Consider the following 24,103-nt stretch of genomic DNA (forward strand, 5'->3'; position numbering starts at 1 on the left):
TTGTCCCCCACAGAGGAGTTAGCATCCCCCCCCTCCCAAAACACAGAGGTCACAGTGTCGTTGTCCCCCTCCCCACCCCAACCACAGAGGACTCAGTGGGGGACCACAGAGGAGTGAGCATCCCCAACCCCCCGAAGGCTCAGTGTCATCCCCCATACAGGGCTCAGCATCCCCCAAGCACAGAGGGATCAGTGTCGTTGTAGTCCCCCCCCCCCCAGAAGGCTCAGTGTCGTCCCCCAAAGAGGGCTCAGGTCCACCCCCACCCCCCTCCACAGAGGGCTCAGTGTCGTTGTCCCCCCACAGATCCAAGGCAAGACTCACGTGCCCCTCCTCCAACACAGGGCTCAGTGTCCCCCCTAAACACACACAGGGCTCAGAATCCCCCCCCCTCCACACATACCCGGGTTGGATAACATATAATCCGCTCATTTCCACAAATAATGAGTCACCGGCCACAAGTTTCGTTAACCCCTCACCTCCCACCGCAGCGCCCGCGGCTCAGAGACAGCAATAATAATATCGGTCGTCTCTGGAGCCGCCAACAAAGGAGCATTGTTTACCCGGAAGACACGCGGCAGACAAAACCAGTAAAGCCCGTCGGTGTCTGTGCCCAGATGTGGGCGAGATCACTGCTTTGTCAGCCGAAATACCAGCTGGGAAGCCAATGTGCCAATGTTCACTTCCTCCTCCGTGGGGCCCCATGTAACCAACCAATAGGGGCCCCACACACAGATCGATGACCCATAGCTGAAAACTAAAGGAAGAAATGATAAGCCAGGGACCGATCACTTCTGAATGTATGAAAACGATTGATTACAAATTCATTCCAACCATGTGGATAAAAGGAAGGCAGCAAAGTGTGGCCCTGCAGCACTGGGGCCCCGGGCTCAGCTTCCACCAGGGTCCTTTTCCCACTCCCTCCATGTCTTTGCGAGGGTTGTCCCCTGATGTCCTGGAGTGCGTGTGATGGGGGGGGGGGGGGGGGGGGGGGGGGGGTCACATCTGTATACTGTACAGGAAGAAGCCCGGAGAGGAGCAGAACAGAGAGGACTATGGGTGAGGAATTCAGATCCATCACTGGGTCCCGGCACCGACACCTCCTACTTTACAGCCTGCCTGGCGCAGGGGCTCCTGGCTGGAGGAATGGAATGCATTACTGGCCCCTGAGCCACATCTGGGCCCCTGTGCTCCTCCAGCTGTGGGGGACAAAGGATTATTCCTTAAGGAGTAAAGGAGCCAATAGGAAGTGTTCTCTGGCTGACGGCTTTTGTCCCTGGGAATGTCTGTGCCCCGGGCCTGGGATAGTGAAATGACCCGTCCTGCCCCCCTTCTATCATTTCCCATCCCACGCCCTCCCCGTGTCACAAGGATGACAAATACAGAATAGGTCAAATCTGCCCCTGTGCTAAGATCTGCAATGCCCTCCCAGCCGGGACAAACTGAAGCAGTGCCCCACATGCCCCCAAAGCTGGGTACTCTTCATCTGCAAGCCGCAGCAATGCCTAATCACCACCTCATAGCCAAGACTCGCCCTACCCCTGCCAGCCTGACTGTGAGCTGCATCAGTGTCCCACATTCCCCCAGCTGGGCATGCTGTCTGCCCCCCCAGCTAAGACACACTCGGCCTGTCAGCCAGACTGCAGCAGTACCCCCCCCCCCCCACAGCTGGGCACTATCCAAATGTACACTGCAGCAGTGCACCCCCCCACCCTCACAGTTTGGTACACTCTCCCATCTGTGAGCTGCAGCAATGCCCCCCACCATCCCCCTAGCTAAGACACGCTCTCCTCCTGCCAGCCAGACTACTACCACCCCCCTAGCTGGGTACATTGTGAGCTGCAGCAGTACTCCTCCACTTCCCCACCACCCCATTAGCTGGGCACACTGTGCATCTGTGAGCTGTAACAATGTTCTCCACCACCCCCCCAAACTGGGCACACTGTCTGAGCTGCAGCAATGCCGCCCCACAAGCTGGGCACACTCGCTCTCTGCAAGAGAGACTGAGCTGCAGCAATGCCCCCCCCCCCAACCTAGCTGGGCACACTCCATCTGTGAGCTGCAGCAATGCCTCATCCCCAATAGAGAGGCACCGAAATTTTGGAGGCCGAAACAGATCGGCCAAAAATGGGGTTATTTTGCCGATAAGAGAAAAAGGTGCCGAAAACGCAAGCGATTGTGCGGCGATTTCACTGTACTTATGGTGTGGTTTTCATAGGTTACGTGACTCAAAAACCGCATAAAAAACATAACAGGTGAGTTTTCAATGCATTTCAATAGGGAGGTGAGATTTTTGGTGCGTTTTTTTTTTTTTAACTGGCCAAAAATGCAGCAAACAAAATTTTTAACACCACAACGGAAGCGCAAAGGGATGCATTTTCTTGAGCTTTTCTTGCACTAAAAAGGTGCCAATAATGGCCGACAATAAATTAACGATATCAATTAAAGAGTCAAATACAATACAATTACACATTATATATCTATATTTTTTTTTTTAACTCTCATTTTCGGCCAAGTGCATCCTGCATTTTCGGTCTCAGCACCAAAATTTCCACCTCTAATTCCCGGTCATGTACACACCGGAAAGTGGCCGCACTCACCAGGAAATCTTCCTCGCAGTAAACTTTTCCGTTGACGTTGTAGAAGGCCTTCCCCCGTAATCTTCTCCCTGATGGAAGGAACACAAAGAGGGATCAGTGAGACTCCCATAACACAGCAGGAAAAGATCCGACCAATCAGATGCCTCCATACATCCTGTGCATTCAGCACTGACAGCCGTACAATCATTTCATAAGAACCAGATATTATAAAGCATCCGGACCACTGTCCACATCCAATAAAGGAATGTTCTGGAACATTTACCATGTGATCTACATCCACCCATCACATCGGAGAGGATTTCACATTTCATTGAAGCAATTCTCAGATATACACAAAATCACATTGACGCGTCTCATAGACTGCGCACACTTCTTCAGGGCCAGGATCGTCCGCAGTCCCAGACCCTAGTCTGATAAGCCCATGCAGTGTAATAAATATGAACATCAGATCACAAAAGGAGTATAAAATCAGCATATACATAGTGGCTTAGTGTTTAGCACTCCTGCCTCGCAGCACTGGGGTCTTTGCTTAAAACCCCAGCTGGGACCCTACCTGCATGGAGTTTGCATGTTATTCCTGTGTGATTTTCCTCCAGGTATTCTGGTTTTCTCCCACACTCCATTAGTTTAGAGGAATATAACAGGGCAGATCAGCACAGTGCCGCCCCCCACAGGAAATGGCCGAGGGGGGGGGGGGGGTGATGAGAAAACGACCCAACACCTCCACCCTGCCGGATCCAGTCACTCACCGGCGGAGGACAGACCAGCTTTACATGGACTTGTACACAAACGGGAGAGTCCAACATGCTGAGAAATAAATGGCACTGAACACACACAGCAAAGGTTTACTACACACATCCCGCAGGAAGGAAAGAAAGACGCACATAACAGATGTATACCGGATTCCTCGACATCCTCTGTTGCTCCCACCACCACCTGCCTGACATATGAATAGACAGCAGAGTTCTGCAGCCTGTGTCCCCATTGGGAAGATTCCCTCTCACTTCCTGTCCGAGTGACCACTCAGGACAAATCTTCCTGGTGACAAGACAGCCATCAATTAAAAACACAACCCAGGATCTTGTCTCCTTCCCCGGCACCACCCAAAGCTAAATTGATAAAACCTTCTTGTTCTGGTATGCATGTGCAGGCTCATGAAGTATCCGGCGTACACAGCGGCCCTGGGGGGGGGGGGGGGGGGGCCTCTCACACGGCATCTTCCTAACAATCCAATCACAGTCCTGTCTGTACTGTCAGCAACATAAAAAAATATGTGAGAGATCGCAGGGTACTTCAAGAGCCGGTACAAGACAACAAATGTTATTTGTACCTACCGGGGATTATTTGCCTGGAAATAGATCCCTACCCTCATTTCCTGCTTGTGCGATTGGCTGACTGATTTCCCCAGAAGTCTGCACTAAGATAGTCAGATTTTAGGCATCCCCTGCAACAAAAATGTTATTTTTGGTGAGATACTCCCAAAGAGAAATTACATCTAAAAAGGGATGCAGACCCGGCTACTTTCCTTATTAGAGCCCTGCAGGTGCAGCAGCTGATCGATAACGAAAGTCACTCCCATTCAGATTCAGTCTCAACATGGAGAAAACAGCGATTTCGTAACAAAAACGTAGGAATCCACAACAAAGTTTGTTAAAATCCTTGCAATTTAGGCTAGGGTCACACCTATGCGTGTTGCAGTTTTTTTGGGCCAATAGAAATGTACCGAGTGCGACTTCGACGCAACTTTACACTCGCTGGAACTCAAAGTCGCATCAAAAGTAGTGCAGGAACCTTTTTAAAGTGCTGCCACTCTAAGTCACACCCTATGGAACCATTCAAAAGCGACGAGACTCCGATATGCATAGAATTTGAAAAAGGTTCCTGCACTATTTTCGTTGATTTCATGTGTGATTTGCATTGACACCTGTGCATGGAGTCGCAGAGATGTCGGCAAGCCGCAAAAAAAAAAAAAAAAAAAAAAAACCCACACACCACGACTGGCGGCTTTGCAATCACACAGAAGTAGTATGACTTCAAAGCCGCATTTGGTGTGAACCGGGGTTAAGTCACATAGACTTGGAGGGGATCCATTGCCATCAATGGGCTGCGACTTGTGAAGAAAGAAGATTGGAAAGCTGCACACCCATATAATTCAGATAAAAGCTTCTTTACTCTGCGACTGTGAAGAAAGAAGATTGGAAAGCTGCACACCCATATAATTCAGATAAAAGCTTCTTTACTCAAAAAAATCATCAATAATAAACAGGCACAAGGCATTTGGCAGGCAAAAAAAAGGTTAACCGCATTTCACACGTTTAATACGCGCTTTGTCAAAACCATCAATGGCTGCGACTTGTCATACAACTCCAATGTGTCCAAAAGTTACATGTTGGGGTTAAAGGTTAGCATGCTAACCCTTAACCCACAGTCCCATTGATTTCAATGGAACCCCTTGAAATCTATGTGACTTAGCCCCAGTTTATACTGAATGCAGCTTTGAAATATCGCTGACGTAGCCCGATTTCAAAGCCGCATTCAGTGTAACCGGGCTAAGTCGCATAGATTTAAAGGGGATCTATTGAAATCCAGCCGGTCCCTGAGATTTTATGTGCAGCTTGCTGACATCTGTGCGACTTCATGCACCAGGTGTCTATAAAAAAAAAAAAAAAAAAAAAAAACACATAAAATTGCCAAAAATAGTGCAGGACCGCTTTTAAAATGGGTGCAAGTTGGAGTCGCATCGATTTTGAACAGCTTCATAGGGTGTGAATTGTGAGTCGCACTCAATACTTTCACAAAATGCAAGAAAAAAAAAAAAAAAAAACAACACACACACACACACACACACACACACACACACACACACACCACACCCACACCAAAAAATAAATAAAAGAAAATAAAAAAAAATGCGGTGCGGTTCCATTGAAGTCTTTGGCACCAAAACGCAATATGCTGCGGGAAAATGTCCCTGACCCTTTCCAAAAAAACGTAGCAGGTGAAAATGATGTGAACACAGATGTGAACGTGTTCTATAGGAAACCATGTTAAATGGACTGTAGTGCGTTTCTGCAAAACGCAATAAAAAAAAAAAAAAAAAGAAAAACCCCATTAGGTGTGAACCGAGTGTTACACAGATCACCCAGAGGGGTATTGAATGTTTTTTTCCCCCTCAACAAATGTGGAGTTAGCCTTTAACCACTTGACATCCGCGCTATGGCCGAATGACGGCCACAGCGCAAACCTGAATTCCCAGGAGGCCGTCACATGACGGCCTCCCCTGTGCACACGCCCTACAGGGCGCGTGCCGAGCGCGCTGTGATCACCAAGTCACTGAGACTCGGGTGATCACCGATCCAAGTAAGGGGCCGGACCCGGCCCCTTACCATGTGATCAGCTGTCAGCCAATGACAGCTGATCACATGATGTAAACAAAAGATCGGTAATCGGCTTTTTTTTTTCTACTCTACTGACAGCGCGAGTAGAAGAAAAAAAAAAAAAAAGCAGATTACTGGCTCGGATGCGAGGGACATCGGTCCCGAAGTGAAGAGGCAATATCTGCCTCATCTGTGCCACCTAACAATGCCCACAGTGCCACCTATCAGTGCCCACAAGTGGTGCCAATCAGTGCCACCTAGCAGTGCTGACTATCAGTGTAACGGATAGTGCCCACTATTGCCACCCATCAGTTCCCATCACTACCGCCTCATCAGCATACATCAATGAAGGAGAAAAATTACATGTTTTAAATTTTTTATAACAAAATCTAAAAAAAAAAAAAAAAAAAAAAAAAAAAAAAAAAATTTTTTTTTTTTTTTTAAATTCAGTTTTTTAAATTTTTTTTTTTTTTAACAAAAAATAAAAACCACAGAGGTGATCAATACCACCAAAAGAAAGCTCTATTTGTGGGGAAAAATGATAAAAATTTAATTTGGGTACAGTGTTGTATGACCGCGCAATTGTCAATCAAAGTGCGTCAGCGCTCAAAGCTGAAAATTGGTCTGGATAGGAGGGGGGTTTAAGTGCCCAGTAAGCAAGTGGTTAATCTAAACCATGACAGACCGTCTGCTGTGTCCAGCAACAAGACCATTGATTTCCACTGCGTGTCGCTCAGCAATGACAGCGTAGATGTGATTTCTGCACGGCTCCCATCTGCTCCTCACGCTGTGATTTTGCATTAGAAGCGAGGAGGGACCCCACAGGCCTCACATGTGAGCAGGCAGGACGCAGCGAGTGCCGGGGATCGATGAGCACTCTGCGCAGAGTATACTAAATATTTTCTAAGCCGCAGAAAAGTGTCGCCCCCGCAGTGGCCGGGACACTCGTACACGCCGCGCTCGCACAAAAGGCTGCTTGTTCCCGAGACCTAAATAGCTACACAGGAATGTTCGGTCTCACGCGAGACCCTCAAGGAAGGGCAGGGCGTGCCGGGTGACGCAGCCGGGCCGTCACCTCACCGGCACACTAATCCTCACCATACTCACCGCAATCATCTCTGATTTAAAGGTGAACTCCGGCCTTCCCCTCAGTCGTCCCGGCTCCTCTCCTGGACTGAAATGTCTTACTCTGATTTCACCGCACACTGTGAGCTTCTCACCATGTGCATTAGAAGCTGCAGCTTAGTCAGAGATCCTCCAGCATCATCTAGATCAGGGATATGTAATTAGCGGACCTCCAGCTGTTGCAGAACTACAAGTCCCATGAGGCATAGCAAGACTCTGACAGCCACAAGCATGACACCCAGAGGCAGAGGCATGATGGGACTTGTAGTTTGCAACAGCTGGAGGTCCGCTAAGTGCATATCCCTGATCTAGCTCCTCCCCAGCCTGACTGTCCCGCCCAATTCATTCGCTGGTTTTCATTATGAGGTTCAACATCACATGTGGGCGTTCCTTTAGGGTGATCTGCATGAAAACAGGACCGCCCACTCCTCTCAAGAGCCCGCCACTGCTTACATCAGGACTGAGGGCTCTTCAGAGGAGTACTGAGGCCGGGGGGTGGATGTTTTCAGGAAGCCATGTACAGCACCCTGACGACTCCTCCACCAGCCATGATCTGCCTGAATTGCATAGAGAAGAACAGAGATCCAGTGATGACAAAACTGGGAATACAATAATGTATGTAATAAAAATGGAAAGGTTATAATATTGAACAATTCCATTAGCAAGTTATAAAGAGGGGGAAATCAGTAAAACATAAAAAAAAAAAAAAAAGTGAGACTGGATTATCTAGCCAATCAACACGCTCCAATATAACCGCGGTCATCTATGAGTGATCATTGGTGGCACACCATCAATATCTGCATTATAAAAAATGGTAATCAATCACCGGATAAATCGTACACTTCGATCACCACCCAAAGGCGGTCAGGAAGTCAGAGACCCCGCCCACAACTCGGTCCCAAATATTGGGATTAGTTTTATTTATAAGAAAACATTCTTCTGCATTCTCTGACCCAGGTGTCCCGATCCTCCACTGGTGGAAAATCTCTGCCATGTGCCTGCGCCATCCCTGCCCCCCCCCCCCCCTCCCCGGGGCTGGCAGGAATCCCCCTCTGAGTCACCCCATGGAACTTTCCCCCAGAGAGTCCAAAAATCATCACAAGGTGGAAGGGATCAGCAGATTCCATGTGTGTGGCGCTGGCCGGCAGGAGACGTTTTATACGGATCAAAGCTTTTCTCGCCTCAGTTTTTCCTGCCGGAACCGGCACCCTGGTTGTGCCGAGCTCCTCCTACATTCATTTACAGGAGGAGAAGAATGACACCCACAGTATACAGACACAGAGGGGGGTAGGGGGGGTGTCACCATAGGTGTGCACAGCCTGTTGCATTAAGGTGTGCACCTCAAAGCTTATACACATATGCGTGTGTGCATGCGTAGTTATACTGACGGTGTCAGTAGAGCAGAGATTGGTGTCAGTAGGGCACTGGATGCTTTTAGTAGTTTATTTTTTTTTTTTTTTTTTTTTTTTTTTTTTTTTTTAGGAGCCCTGTTAGGGTGCTTTGGTGAAATATCAGGGGTCTAAACAGGGGAAATCTGCACCACACAGGGTGATTAGGGTGTGCCCAGGCACACCTATGGGTGTCACATACTGGGCACACCACGTGATACAAGGTAATACTGGGGGAACCCCTCATAATGGGCACAGCGGGTGTACAGACCCAGGAACTCAAGAGATACAGAGCTGGACCTTTATGTTTAGGGTGGATTGTGTATAGCCGAGACTGAATGATGGAAGGAAGAAATTAACGCAATCACTAGACTCATCCCGAGTTCTGTTTATTCCTGTGGTCAGTGAGCCCCGTCTGTCCAGGATGTCCTCCTCCTCCTGCCTGTGACCCATTCCTGCCCATTACACTTCCTGTGTAGGTCACAGCAGATGATCGCAGAGAGTTCATCCTCTGATCAGCACTGGGGCCCACAGTCAGTTCTGTACAAAACCCGGAAGACCGGTTATAAATGACCACAAAAAAGTAAATTTTCTTTGTAAAATTAACATAATTTTTTTTTTTTTTAAAGGAGATTAGGGCAGCCAGAGGAGGCGTTAGATCATCCCACACACTGAGAATTCAAGAGATTCACATATGCAAATACTGACCCCAGCTTCTAGACCCGCCCCCTCCTTACTGTCCAGACCCACCCCCCCTCACTGCCCAGAACCCGCCCCCCCCTCCTCACTGCCCAGACCCGCCCCCACCTCCCCTCATGGTCCAGACCTGCCCCCCTTCCTCACTGCCCCAACCCACCCCCACTCATGGTCCAGACCTGCCCCCCCTCCTCACTGCCCCGACCCACCCCCCTTCATGGTCCAGACCCATCCCCCTCCTCATTGCCCCGACCCACCCCCCCTCATGGTCCAGACCCCGCCCCCCTCCTCACTGCCCCATCCACCCCATGTCCAGACCCATCCCCTCTCCCCAAGGTCCAGACTAGGGATGCACCTATTCCATTTTTTTTTTTTTTTTTTAAGTACTCGCTGATACCAATTACCGATAGCTACAGAAACTGTTTTGTTAAACTTCAGCTGTCAGCAATGGTACAAAGCATTAAAAGTTATTAACAAATTAAATAATTTTTATATATATATATATATATATATATATATATATATATATATATATATATATATATAATATATATATATATATATATATATATATATATATATATATATATATATATATATATATATATATAAATTTATTTTTTTCATTCAACTAGCAAAACAAACAAAAAAAAAAAAAAGTTTTATTTTATTTTGTTTTTATGAAATAGATGATAGGGAGTTAATTAAGGCTGATTAGAGTCAATTAAGGGTTATTAAAGGGTTAAAACAGAGGAACATTTGTTCATCCCTTTGATCTGCAGATGAAGAAACAGAAATATACAAAAAGAAACAATGTTTATTTTAGTGCTTCAGGGCTGAGCAATGTTGTTAATAAACATTGCGGCTGCTTTTTTTTTTTGTTTTTTTTTTTTTTGACAGCTCCAATTACCGGACTTCTTTAACACAGGGAAACCGCTGACAGCTCAAAGAGCCGAGCCTGAAACTATCGGTTTCAGGTATTGGTGCATTTGCATGAGTACTGATACTTGTGCAAATACTTGGTATCAGCACCGATATCAATACTAGTATCGGTGCAACCCTAGTCCCGACTGCCCCCCCACTCCTCACTTTCCTGACCCACCCCACCCTCATGGTCCAGACCTGCCCCCCTCCCCTCATAGTCCAGACCCCGCCCCACCTCCCTCATAGTCCAGACCCGCCCCCCTCCTCACTGCCCCGACCCACCCCACCTCCCCTCATGGTCCAGACCCGCCCCCCTCTCACTGCCCGACCACCCCCACCTCCCCTCATAGTCCAGACCCGCCCCCACTCCTCACTGCCCGACCCGCCCCCCTCCTCCCCTCATGGTCCAGACCTGCCCCCCTCCTCCCAGTTGGTCAGTGACTCGAAATTAAAAATTGATCATTCTTCCAGAAGACATGATGAAAACACACATTGGCCAAATTTTTTTCTCAGAATTCTGGGCTGTCATAGGCTCCTCCCATTGCGCTCACTTGCACCTCCCCTTCACTCCACTTACAACTCAAAATTGGGAAAAAAAAAAAAACTTTAGAAGGTCGGTGAAGGCTGCGGAGCTTTTTCTCCGACTTACTGAACAGATGGCAGCACTCCGCACAAAACATGACGCAGTCATTAGGAAGAGTGGTGTGAATGTGAAATAACAGATGAACGCAATCCTCCGCCACCAGGAAGAAACATGATAATTAGGACGGAGACTGTTCAAGAGACAAAAATCACTGGCAATGCGTTTGTGAAGAAATCTGAATTCTCCTGCTCCTGGCGGCCCAAATAACTGTCTGGTGGGGAACATGCCGCAGGACCCCAGTGCAGCGCTGCAGTAACACAGCCCCAACCCCTCTGTGTCCCGGGATCCTCAGAGGCCGAGGTGTTCCACCCAAAATTACAATTTTGTCTGCAAAGCAGCACTGGAGGAGTCCATGGACAAATCGGAGGCAGTTGGTCACAGAAGTGTTTTTATGAACATTCATATAGTGAGTTTTGGTATTAGCTGCACACATAGGAGCCCCGCCGGAGAGCCATCCTATGGGATGCTGAGAATTATATGCAAAATATATATATATATATATATATATATATATATATATATATATATATATATATATATATATATATATATATATATATATATATATATATATATATATATATATATATATATATATATATTTATTTATTACACATACACACAGATAACAGAACACAAACCTTTCTGATGACAATTGAGTTGTCCCTGTTACAGTTCCTCTAACACATGTGAAATCTGGTACAGCAAGGCAATTGCCCTACTCCAACGCAGAGGGGTGAACCCTTATACAGGGAAAGGAGAGCAGAGTTGCTTAGTGTACAAGTGTAGATTTATATTATATTATTTTTATGAAGCTCTGATGAAGGGGGATAGAACCCTGAACTGTGTTGGATAAGATTCAATTATGGGGAATAAAAATATAGCCCTGAGACATGTTGGATGAGCCCTGATGAAGAGGGATATAACCCTGAACTGTGTTACCCAAGCCCTGATGAAGAGAGATGTAACCCTGGACCGTGTTGGGTAAGCCCTGATAAAAGGGGATATAACCCTGAACCATGTGGAATAAGACCTGATGAAGAGGGATATAACCCTGAAACATGATGGATAAGCCCTAATGAAGGAGAATAAATAACCCTGAACCATGTTGAATAAGACCTGATGATGGGGGATATACAACCCTTAGACATATTGGATAGCCCTGATAAAGGGGGATATAACCCTGAGACACGATGGATAAGCCCTGAAAATGGGGGATATTATCCCAAGAAATGTTGGATGAGCCCTGATGAAGGGGATATAACCCTGAAACGTGTTGCGCAAGTCCTGATGAAGGGGGATATAACCCTGACCCATGTTGAATTAGCCCTGGTGAAGGGGAATGTAACCCCTGAACCGTGTTGGGTAAGCCCTGATGAAGGGGCATATAATCCTGACACATGTTGGATAAGCCCCGATTAGGGGGGATATAACTGAACCATGTTGAATAAGCCCTGATGAAAGGGGATATAACCCTTGAGACATGTTGGCTAAGCCCTGATGAAGGCGGATAGAACCCTGAGACATGTTTGATAAACCCCGATGAAGGGGGATACAACTCTGAACTATGTTGGATAAGATTAAAACCACCAAATAAAGCAACTTTCAATGAGACCTGAACATCCATTTCCTTAACAAGGCTTTGTCCTTCTGAACCAGATTGGAGCTCTCACCTTTTGCTGTCCCAAATTTGCTCTCTACTATACAGACATTTTTTCTGATTTACGTCAGGATTTTTTTAAAAATTTAGATCATTGACCAATGACCACGTGTGAAAATTAGGCTCCACCTCCTGGGCATGACATCACTGAACAGACCTGAACCAGAAAAAAAAAAAAAAAAAAAAAAAAAAAAAAACACCCCACACCACTCCCCATTTGTCCTGTTCACCATTAACCACTTTAAGACCGCCGCACGACGATGTACGTCCAAACTTTGAATGGGGATATCGTTGTTATGGCAGCAGCTAGCTGCCATAACCCCGGTATCCCCGTTTTCGTGTGGCGGCCGGCTTTCAGATAAAAGTGGTCCCTGCGGCGGATTCGCCGCGAGATCACCTTTATCGGTAGCGGGAGAGGCCCCCCCTCCGCCGCTTACCGGAGCCGTCGGTAGCGGTGGAGGCGATCGCATCCTGCTCTCTGGTGTGTCTGGAGACGAGTGAGGCAAAGATGGCGCTCACTCGTCTCCATGACACTGCTGGGCGGAAGCAACGTCAAAAGGTCACTTCCGTCCACGCCTCTTAAAAAAGGCATATTTTTTCAAATGTCATTTTTCTAAATGACTTTTTTTTTTTATTGCATTTTAGTGTAAATATGAGATTTGAGGTCTTTTTGACCCCAGATCTCATATTTAAGAGGTCCTGCAATGCTTTTTTCTATTACAAGGGATGTTTACATTCCTTGTAATAGGAATAAAAGTGACACAATTTTTTTTTTTTCGCTTCAGCTCGCGCGCAGAAGCGAACGCATACGCGAGTAGCGCCCGCATATGAAAACGGTGGTCAAACCACACATGTGAGGTATCGCAGCGACCGGTAGAGCGAGAGCAATAATTTTAGCCCTAGACCTCCTCTGTACCGCAAAATATGCAACCTGTAGAATTTTTTAAACGTCGCCTATGGAGATTTTTGAGGGTAAAAGTTTGACGCCATTCCACGAGCGGGCGCAATTTTCAAGCGTGACATGTTGGGTATCAATTTACTTGGCGTAACATTATATTTCACAATATAAAAAAAAAAAAAAAAAAAAATTGGGCTAACTTTACTGTTGTCTTATTTTTTTTATTCAAAAAAGTGAATTTTTTCCAAAAAAAGTGCACTTTTAAGAAAGCTGCTCAAATACGGTGCAAAAAAAAAAGTATTGCGATGACCGCCATTTTATTCTCTAGGGTGTTAGAAGAAAAACCTTATATAATGTTTGGGGGGTTCTAAGCAATTTTCTAGCAGAAAAACCTGTTTTAAACATGTAAACACCTAAAATCCAAAACGAGGCTGGTCCTTAAAGTGGTGTTCCGGCCAAAATTATACTTTTTAAATAAAAGTACCCCTATAATATACAAGGTTTATGTATTCTAGTAAAGTTATTCTGTAAACGATGGTCTGTTTTGTTAGTTTATAGCAGTAGTTTGTTATAAACTTACAGCAGGCCGTGGCCATCTTAAGTGTGGGCATCTGAAGCCAGATTGTATTTCTTCCTGGATCTCATCCTTGCAGATCTCGCACATGCTCAGTGCAGCACAAGCAGTGCAATAGGTATCAGGTCAGGTTTCCACAGCAACGGCAGTGTCAGAGGAAGTTGCCGCCCCTTCCCAGAAGGCATTGCAAACAAGAAATGATGTGATGGGCCACGGCCAGGGAGGTGGAAGTGAAAAATGAATACAGCAGATATACAGTAGGTGCTGAGAAAAAAAAATAAAAATATATCCAATTTGTTTACAGTGCACAGTTTAGTGAGGGATGCTGAAGAGCTGTAAAAGTGGGTGGAACTCCACTTTAAGTGGTTAAAAGTGAAAGTAAAAAAAAAAAAAAAAAAAAAAAAAAAAAAAAACAACCAAACCCAAAATTTTGGATTGGCCCCCAGATCATAATAGAGCTGAAATCTTCCAATGGGGACACTAGTTCTTGTAACCTGGGGTTCTCCAAGAGATTTCCTTAATTTGCTGGGATTTCCTCTCGCTTCCTGTTTGGAACCAGAATTTCTCTGTTTGTCTGGAGTACAATACGGAAGGGCTGGCAGCCACCGACTAACGCAACACTTTAGAGATCTTCTCTGAGATTGCATTCACACCTCACCGTTTTAAATCTCGGGGGGGGGGGGGGGGGGGGGGGGGCAATCCTGCCCGCGATTTCAAAGCGACAGGGTGTGAATGACAGAATCACAGAACGCACATTTGAGATACCATTCATTTAAATTGCACCTAAAAATCACACTGCGGTTCTGCCGCGATTGTTGAGCAATAAGTCACTCTGCAATCGCAGCAACCATATCACGTGAAGCTCGTCGCCTCAAAAAAAAAAAAAAAAAAAAAAAAGTTCAGGAGCTAATTTTGGGCGACAAGCTTCACGCAATGTGGGTTGCGGCGATGCAGCGCGACAATCGCGGCAGAACCGCACTGCGATTTTTAGGCATCTCAAATGTGCGTTCCGCGGTTTGTCGTTCGCACCTTAGTGCTCTGAAATTGCAGGCAAAATCACGGGGTTAGAATGCAGTCTCACTGTTACATTGGGACAGGAAGTGCAAGAAAATCCACCTAATGGGGACACAGACAGCCCTTCCCTGCTTTATTCCATGACAAAAGAATAAAAGTTTTGGCTGCAGTCAAACTTTAAGCAAAAACAGCCCCAAATTAGAGCAGATTAGAAAGGAGGGACACAGAGGAGGCGGAGCCTAATTTCCACATGCGTCGTAAAAAAGGAAAGGAAGGATCCTTTTACATTTTTTGTGTACTGGAGATTTTTTTTTTTTTTTTTTTTTTTTTATCCAAAAGGCTGATGTAGCGGGTCGGTCACACAGCGACACGCTGTCACCATCACATCCTGAGGATTGCGGGCAGTCGGCAGCGAGCGCTGTGGGAATCATTGAACAGCCTGGAAGATTTCCTGTTAGGATTTCCTGAGGGGGGGGGGGCCGCACACTGTGGAAGAGCCTCATCAGTGACAATATAGCCAGCTCTGTATTCAAACAGGCACAGTGCAGAGAGTGCGCACAACTACGAGCCTCTCCTGTCCACGAGGGCCAGGTGGGGGGCCGGGCAGAGCGGAGACACATAAAATGAGGACTTACCACAAGAGCAGCAGGTGAAGCAGTTAGTATGGAAGAGATTCCCCATGGCTTGGCAGGCCTGGCTGGCTCCGTACACCCCTTCCCGCACTTTATACAGATTCCTGCGGAGAGAGAGAAGACACGGTCAGAGCTCCGGCATTACACAGATAACACTCATCTCATCCCAGCAAGACTGGATCTGGCAGAGATCGATCGATGACACAGGAAATCATTCACTGTACCAGGTGTTCTATCAGAGATCAATCAGGGAATTGTCCCATATAACTGAAAAATTGATATTAGATGGGACAATTCCCTGATCAGGTTTCAATAATCTTTATTAACAGCACTACATAGACATTCTTGCATCAATTCCCCCCACTGGATGAGACTGCCCTCTCCCAAGGAGTTTTGCCCTCGATAGGGGCTCATTCACATAACTAGGTCCCGACTGTGGGAAAAATGTGTTTTTCTGCTTAAGGAAATGTTGAGCGACTCCTGGTGATAGGTGGGAACTTTAACCACTTCCCACCCGCCCTACAGCAAAATGTCGGCCAGAAACAGGTTTCGTTATGCTGACTGGGTGTCACATGACGGCCAGCAAGATAAGTGGGGACACGCAGCGCGGCGATCGGTGGCGTGGTATATCAGTCTGACACACCGCAGCTCGGATCTAGGTAAAGAGCCTATGACATATGACTAGGACATAGGCTTGTTACCATGTGATCAGCTGTGTCCAATCACAACTGATCACAGTGTAAACAGGAAGAGACGTTTATCGGCTTTTCCTCCATTCAGACTGACAGACGAGAGCAGAGGAGAGATGATCCGATGCTCTCCCGACAGGGGGCGCATGTGCTGATAATCAGCGCATTGGATTATCAGTGAAGACTTATCGAGGACCACCAGTGCCCATTAGGATAGTGCTCTGTGCCCATCAATTATGCCTGCCAGTGCCTCCTGATCAGTCCTGCCTATCAGAGCCCACCAGTGCCGCCTAAGAGTGCAGCCTCATCAAGTGAAGGAGAAAACTTGTTTACAAAGTTTTGTAACAAAGGAATCCCCCCCCAAAAAAATTTTTCGGCCTTTTTTTACTTGTAGCGCAAAAAATAAAACCCCAGTTGTGATCAAATACCACCAAAAGAAAGCTCTATTTGTGGGGGGGGAAATGATAATGTGGGTAGTGTCGCATGACCGCAAATTGTCTAAATGCAGCAGCACTGAAAGCTGAAAATTGGCCTGGGCAGGAAAGTGCCCGGTATTGAAGTGGTTAAAACTGAGAAAAGTTCACTTTATAACCCCATCAAGAACTCTTTGTTCTTTTAGAGGGGGGAGGGTGTCCCATGGGAAGGATTCTCCTCTATAGCTGTTTTGGGGACACCTGTAACAATTAGGATTTCCTATCACTTCCTGTCTCGGTGACACCAGGACAAAGAGGGGAACCTCTCCAGGGATAGCAATGGAATCCTTTATTTCTCAGCAAAAGAAATGGCAGCACACTGATGACTTCAGCATTTCAATAAAACTTTATTTTTATAGGAACCCCTAATGCATTTCACCTGAATACATGTCAAGTAAAAAAAAAACAAAAAAAAAAAAAACCCTGTATTAATCCAGACAGACGGCATGCACAATAGCCCCACCTCCGGACCTTCCCACATTTCAGCTGAACATGCAAAGAAAAAAAAAAAAAAATGGATTATTCCAGACATCATGCACAAAGAAGCCCCACGTGTGAACCTCATCGCTCTGCTGTGTTGCACCTGAACGTTTCAATAAATCTTTATTACTTGCCTAGAAACCCCCCTGTCTTGTGCCTTCGACAAAACATTATTCCAGATAACATGCACAAAGAAGCCCGGTCTGCGAACCTCCCCACTGACGCATTTCACCTGAACACTTCAATAAAAGTTTGGCTGTCCATACAGGGTTCAAATCTCAGCCGGTTCAGCAGGAACCAGCCGAGGTCCGAACTGTTAATGGGCCGGCTGAATGTACCAAGTTGAACGATCGATCAACTTGGGTACAGCCAGTCTGCCGGATTCACTTGCGATCACCACCAGTGGCTGCTAGAGCCGGTTTCACCCCCCCTGCAAAGGGAGCAGACAATGGCTCGGCAGATACATTCCCCTGTCAGCACTGTGTGTTGATGTTGATTGTGCAAATAGTGGTTGCCGGAAAGAAATTTGCACTGTGTATGACCTGCCTAAATTGCCCTGGACAGCATGAAGAAGAAAAAAAAAAGCTCAGTCTGAGAACCTCTACTGACGCATTTCACCAGGACATGGATTAAGTGGCTCAGAATGAGGGGGGTGTTCCAAGCATGTACATGGAGTCCAGAATAAAGTTTTATTGAAACTCTAGGGTCAGTTGTGCAGCCAGTCCCATCACTGAGGAATACATATGAAGAGCGCAGACGAGCGTCATCTGATGCGGCACCTGAGATTCCAGACCCTGATGAATCAGCAATAAAAGCCTGATGGGGTCCTAACACCTCGGCTGTCCCTCCAAGAATAGATGAAGACAATGTTTGGCTTTCGACAGCCATGAGATACAAGATGTGAAGCCCGGACATCCTTTCCGGATTATTCACCTTCACTGATGAGCCGTGTTAGGGTTACACAATGTTGTCGACACAATCCAGGTTAATGATCGCTCTTCTCTCCGGTGGCTGCACTCCCTCCCGGCGGGTTGTTTACCGCTGATAACAGCGCACTAAAGTTTATTGGCGAGTTATCTGTGCCCAGCGTATCCTTGACATTTGGCGCATTCCTCTCCTATCAGACACGTTCCAGGATGGTGGAGAACTTCACCCCCCCCAACATACACAGATCACATCTGCTCGGGTACAGAGAGAGTGCTCCCCAGCAGGCTGAGCCACCAAACAAAGCTCATCCCCCCAAAAAAAAAACCAAAAAAAAAAAAAACCAAACAACCAGACACACACCACACAACATCCCACACACAGATCTGCACAATCTCCAGCCTTCCTTCAGTCTTGCACAGTTGTACCGGCTCCTCTCCTGTACTCATATGGTTTAATCTAAATCCACTCCACACTGTGAGCTTCTCACAATATGCATTAGAATGTGCATTAGAAACTGCAGCAAGTCAGACAGAGACCACCTTATTTCCTGGCTGGAGCATCCAGCATCATCTTGCTCTTTCCTCCCCAGCCTGACTGTCCCTGGCCGAAATTCGTCCTGTGTGTATGGCAGCCGGTCTGACAGAAGCTGGCTGTTCGTCCGGCTTCTGTCAAAGGCTCCCAATCAGCAACCTAAGCTAATACCAGAGAGCGCTGACCGGAGTGTTTTGGCTGGGGTGGACGGGGGGGGGGTCCCCCTGTCAGAACACAACAGCACAGTAGGGGAGATCGCTGTACAAACATCGGATTGTCGGTCAGGGTTTTTTTTTTTTTTTTTTTTTTTTTGCTCAACTCGATGGGTTGAACGAAAAGAATCTAGTGGTGTGTACGAGGCTTGTATACCACGCTTTGTGATTTTTACCTTCGTTCTACGGCAAGTATTTCATAATGAGCCAATAGTGAGCTACTATGCAATTGAGCTAGTAGCTTATTATGCCTTTGCCTTACAGGGTTTTTTTTTTTGGTCGAGCATAAAACTGCTTTAAAGGGGTAAAAAAAAAAAAAAAAAAAAAAATTTTTTTTTTTTTTTTAAATAACAAACATGTCTATACTTACCTACTCTACTAGCAGACGGGAACCTCCTCTTTTCAGGTCCCCCGCTGGTGCTCCTGGCTCCTCCTCTGTCCAGTGCCCCCATGGGCACCTGAGTCACTCTGCTGTGTCCATTGACAGACAGAGGGACTCGGCCCCAGCCCCCCCTGCTCCGTCGTCACTGGCTTTGATTGACAGCACTGGGAGCCAATGGCTCCCGATGCCCCAGCAAAGCCAGCGAGACCCTGAAGTGAGGAGAGAAACGATCTGCCGATGTGCATGGCGCTGGATCAAAAGAGGTCTCAGGTAAGTAAAGGGGGGCTGAGGGGGCGATTCTGACACCTAAACATTTTTTACTTTAATGCAAGGAATGCATTAAGGTAAAAAATGTTTAGCCTTTACAACCCCTTTAAAGTGGTAGTAAACTCTGCATCATCACTTGTACCTACAGGCAAGCCTATAACAAAGGCTTCCCTGTAGGTACTGTGCATATCTCCTAAACTTACAGTTTAGGAGATAGTCAGAGTGCATGCAGCCGTTGACATCACCAGCGCATTTGCGCTCTGAAGTTCCGGCTTACAGCGCCGGACCTTTAGAGCCTATGCCAGAAACGGCAGCCCCCGCACGCATGTGCGGAAGTGACGTCATCACGCCCCTGAACCACTCATGTAGCCGGAAGCCGCAAACCCAGAAGGAAGATCAGGGGAAGATGTCATCCATCTCAGCGGTGACATCGTGGCACAGGAGGGCTTCATTCTCAGGTAAGTCTATCATAATGTGCTAGTATGCAATGCGTACTAGCACATTATGGCATTGCCTTGCAGGGAATTTTTTTTTTTTAAATCCCATGCGTTTTATAACTGCAGACAATTAAAACACACGCGCACACACACGGAAAAGCCCCCCCCCCCCCCCAAAAAAACAAGAAAAGCTGAAAAGCCATAAAACCAAGTGGTGGAGTTCTCCTTTAAATCAGATAGGTCTGCATCTGATCAATAGGTAATTGTTTAAACCGATTAGTCAGTGTCTGATCGATTGATTTATCGCATTACCTATCTGTTTGGGTCCAATCAATAGTAAACTTTTTAAACCAATCTGCCTGCATTCAATTAATAGGTAATGCGATAAACCAATCAGTCTGCTTCAATCTGATACATAACACGATAAGCCAACTGATCGATAGGTAATGCGATAAGCCAAATCAGCCCGTTTCCGATAGATGGGAAACACCGATTAGCCTGCGTTGCACAAAAATAAAAAAAAAAAAAAAAAGGACCAGCCTCATATCAATTAGGTAACAAGATCAACCAATTGGTCTGTGCCCGATCAATAGATAAACGTTTTACGTAAACTGGTCCGTGCCACATTGATAGGCAACGCAGATAAACCAGTTCTGTCTGATCAATATGTAAGGCAATACCCCAATGGGCCAGTGTTCAATAGATAAATAGCGCAATAAACCGTTCTGCCCGAGTCCAATCAATAGGTAGCACAATAAATCGATCGCCCTGCGATGGGCCATAGCATTCACTTATTTTTCGAAGTGTATCCCATTGGAAATCTGTGTGAATCCGGGGTGAATGTTGTGTGAAAACATTAACAAAAGTTAATCGGCTGTGCGGGGATTCTGCGGCTCACGATTGGCACGCCAGCATCGGTCCGCGCAGAGTTCCCCTTTAATCACAGGCAGGAAGTCATGTGATCACATTCCAGCAGACACACGAGTCCCGTGTCAGCTTCCAGCGGGTGTGACACAACACCTAAGGAGAATTAGAAGTGGCAGCGCTGCGATGTGTATTTGCTTGTCTTGGAATGCGATTACGGAAAAATGTGGGCGGCCGGGGGCGGGGCCTGGAGATGGGGTGAGAGCGTTTGGGAAAATATTTTCGCAGATCAAACGTTAACCCCTTGCTGGCGGGAGAGGAGGCGGCGAAGACTGGCGAAAGGACAACACTTTATTGTGAGATTCAACAGAAAGTTGGGGGGGGGGGGGGCGACTATATCAAAAAGCGATCCCCCCCCCCCCCCCTATAAGGCAGCGATAAAAAATTTGCCAGCACTCAGCGAAGAGGACCGGTCACATCAGTGACATAACTGCCCATATAGCAGTGCCATCACTAGGCACCGACATCCTTGGCATGTTTGTTCTTGTACTTTTTGCTATATAGGCCCCAATGATGGAACTACTATAAATTAACGAGCTGCGTGCCATTTTTTTTTTTTTTGCTGTGTTGGAGCACGAGGGGTCCAGGATAAGTTCCTGCTGTGTTTTGATGTATGTACAGTATATTATTTGCTATATAGGTCCCAGTGATGTCACTTCTATTGATTGATGAGCTGCATGCCAGTGCCTTTTTGTTGGAGCCAAGGGGGGCCGGGGTGGGGGGGGGGCTTCTGGTGTGTTTGCTGTATAGGCCCCAGTGGTGAAGCCATTGTAAATTAAAGGGGAGCTCCAGGCTCCTTCAGGAAAAAAATTAAAAAAAAAAAAAAAAAAAAAAAGTCAGCAGGTACAAACACTGTAGCTGCTGACTTTTATTATTAGGACACTTACCTGTCCAGGGATCCAGCGGTGTCTTCACCCCAGCCGATTTTTTAATCAGCTCTCGGGTGCTGCCGCCGTCATCTTGGTTAAGCCTTCTGGCTTCACAGCCGGTTCCCTACTGCGCATGCACTAAGTGCGCTGCATTCTGAATGGCCCATCGGCAGGGGAAGGAGGAGGGGGGGGGCTGAACTTCTAGCTGACTTCGCTGCGGGGAGGTCACGCGGAAGCGGGATCGGGTACCTGTCAAAACCAGGTACCTTCTCCCCCGAAAGGTGCTAAACGTGGCAGCAGGGATGGGGGGGGGTCCAGGATAAGTTCCTGGTGTGTTTTGCTCTGTATAGATTTGCTTTATAGGCCCTAGTGGTGTCACTATATAAAAATAAAGTGTTACTAAACCCAGGACCCTGCATTCACTAGATCTGGTCTCCCACAGTACACAGAACATGGAAATGCAATTGTTTTAGTAAATATAAAAAAAACTGCTAAATACCTTTTCTCATCAGCAGTATATAGCAGTCTTGTGACGTCTATCAGTATCTGGTTAAAGCTTTTAGGAGGAGTTTTCATTCTACTCTGACTGTTCTATGAGGCTGCATGACCCCTGACCTTCTGTATGGACAGTGCCGATTTTGGCCCTGTGCTGATCACATGCACTAAACCAGGGATATGCAATTAGCAGACCTCCAGCTGTTGCAGAACTACAAGTCCCATGAGGCATAGCAAGATTCTGACAGCCACAAGCATGAGACCCAGAGGCAGAGGCATGATGGGACTTGTAGTTTTCCAACAGCTGGAGGTCCACTAGTTGCATATCCCTGCACTAAACAAAGGAAAAAAAAAAAAAAAAAAAAAAAAAAAAAAAATCTCTCTAGCAATACACACCAAAACTGAGCATGTGCAGGCTCCAAGGCTCTGTACTACCAGCAGATGGATTGGGGACTGTGGAAGAAGGGAAGGATCAGAGAAGACAGGATCAAACAGCCTTTTCAAATAATGCGGAGGATTAACCCCTTAGGTTCCACAATGAGTATAACCAGCATGCTTTACTGCGTATAATGACTGATTTTACTACTGTGGGTTTAGTAACACTTTATTATTTAAAGGTACTTGTATAGCGCCGTCAATTTACATATACATTGTACATTCACATCAGTCCCTACCCTCAAGGAACTTACAATCTAAGGTCCCTAACTCACATTCATACATACTAGGGACAATTTAGACAGGATCCAATTAACCTACCAGCATGTCTTTGGAGTGTGGGAGGAAACCGGAGTACCCGGAGGAAACAAACGCAGGCACAGGGAGGACATGCAAACTCCAGGCAGGTAGTGTCGTGATTGGGACTCGAACCAGCGACCCTTCTTACTGCTAGGTGAGAGTGCTATCCACTACACCACTGTGCCGCCCACCTTATAGGAGCAGAACGCCAGTGCCTCTATTTTGTTGTGTTGGCACACACCAAGGGACCGGGGGGGGGAGCGTCTGGTAGGTTTGTTCTGTGTGCTTATTGCTATATAGACCCCAGTGGTGGAACTTAGGGTTGTCCCGATACCGATACTAGTATCGGTATCGGCACCGATACCAAGCATTTGCCCAAGTACTTGTACTCGGGCAAATGCTCCCGATGCTTCCCCCGATACCTAGACTGTCAGCTGTGATCAGCGCGTGGGGGAGTTACAAGCTTCTCCCCCCGCGCTTTCAGCTGCTTTAGTGACACAGCAGTGATCGGTGCTTGTAATTCCCCCACACGCGATCACCGCTGACTGTCACTGCATCCCCCTTAGTCCCCCTCCGCTGTCCTGCTCCGCTGCTTGTCCCCCTCCGTTCCAATGTCCCCCTCCGCTGTCCTGCTCCGCTGCATTGTCCCCCTCTGTTCCAATGTCCCCCTCCGCTGTATTGTTCCCCTCCGCTGTATTGTTCCCCTCCGCTGTATTGTTCCCCTCCGCTGTCCTCCTCCGCTCCAATGTCCTCCTCCGCTGTATTGTTCCCCTCCGCTGTCCTCCTCCGCTCCAATGTCCTCCTCCGCTGTATTGTTCCCCTCCGCTGTCCTCCTCCGCTCCAATGTCCTCCTCCGATGTATTGTCCCCCTCCGCTGTCCTCTTTCTTTGCTCTGTCCCCCTCCGCTGTCCCCCTCCGTTCCGGCGTTCTGCTGTCTCTCTCCGCTGTGTGTGTATGGATAGAGTCAGCTGACTCTGTCCATTCACATAACTGAAACATTGTAATCTCCTGTGATTACGATGTGTCAGTTTATGAATGGAGAGGAGCCGCTGTCTTCTCTCCATTCATTCTCAGTGCAGCTGAGGCTGCAGAGAAAGAGACTGGGGAATCTCTATCCTCTGTCTCTTTCTCTGTCTCAAGGGGGAGATATCAGA

General features: G+C 47.0%; 1 protein-coding gene across 1 annotated transcript in view; it reads right to left on the reverse strand.

Moving 5' to 3' along the window:
- LOC141112677 (Wilms tumor protein 1-interacting protein homolog) overlaps window positions 1–24,103 on the reverse strand; it is a gene marked incomplete in the record, with an annotated part of 65,775 nt that overhangs the window by 15,772 nt on the left and 25,900 nt on the right. Inside the window, 3 exon segments of the mRNA XM_073605672.1 lie at window positions 2,599–2,665; window positions 15,532–15,606; window positions 15,609–15,632. Coding sequence (XP_073461773.1) covers window positions 2,599–2,665; window positions 15,532–15,606; window positions 15,609–15,632 — 166 coding nt within the window.

The sequence above is a fragment of the Aquarana catesbeiana genome, linkage group LG11 (genome assembly GCF_042186555.1).
Source record: "Aquarana catesbeiana isolate 2022-GZ linkage group LG11, ASM4218655v1, whole genome shotgun sequence".
Classification (NCBI taxonomy): Eukaryota; Metazoa; Chordata; class Amphibia; order Anura; family Ranidae; genus Aquarana; species Aquarana catesbeiana.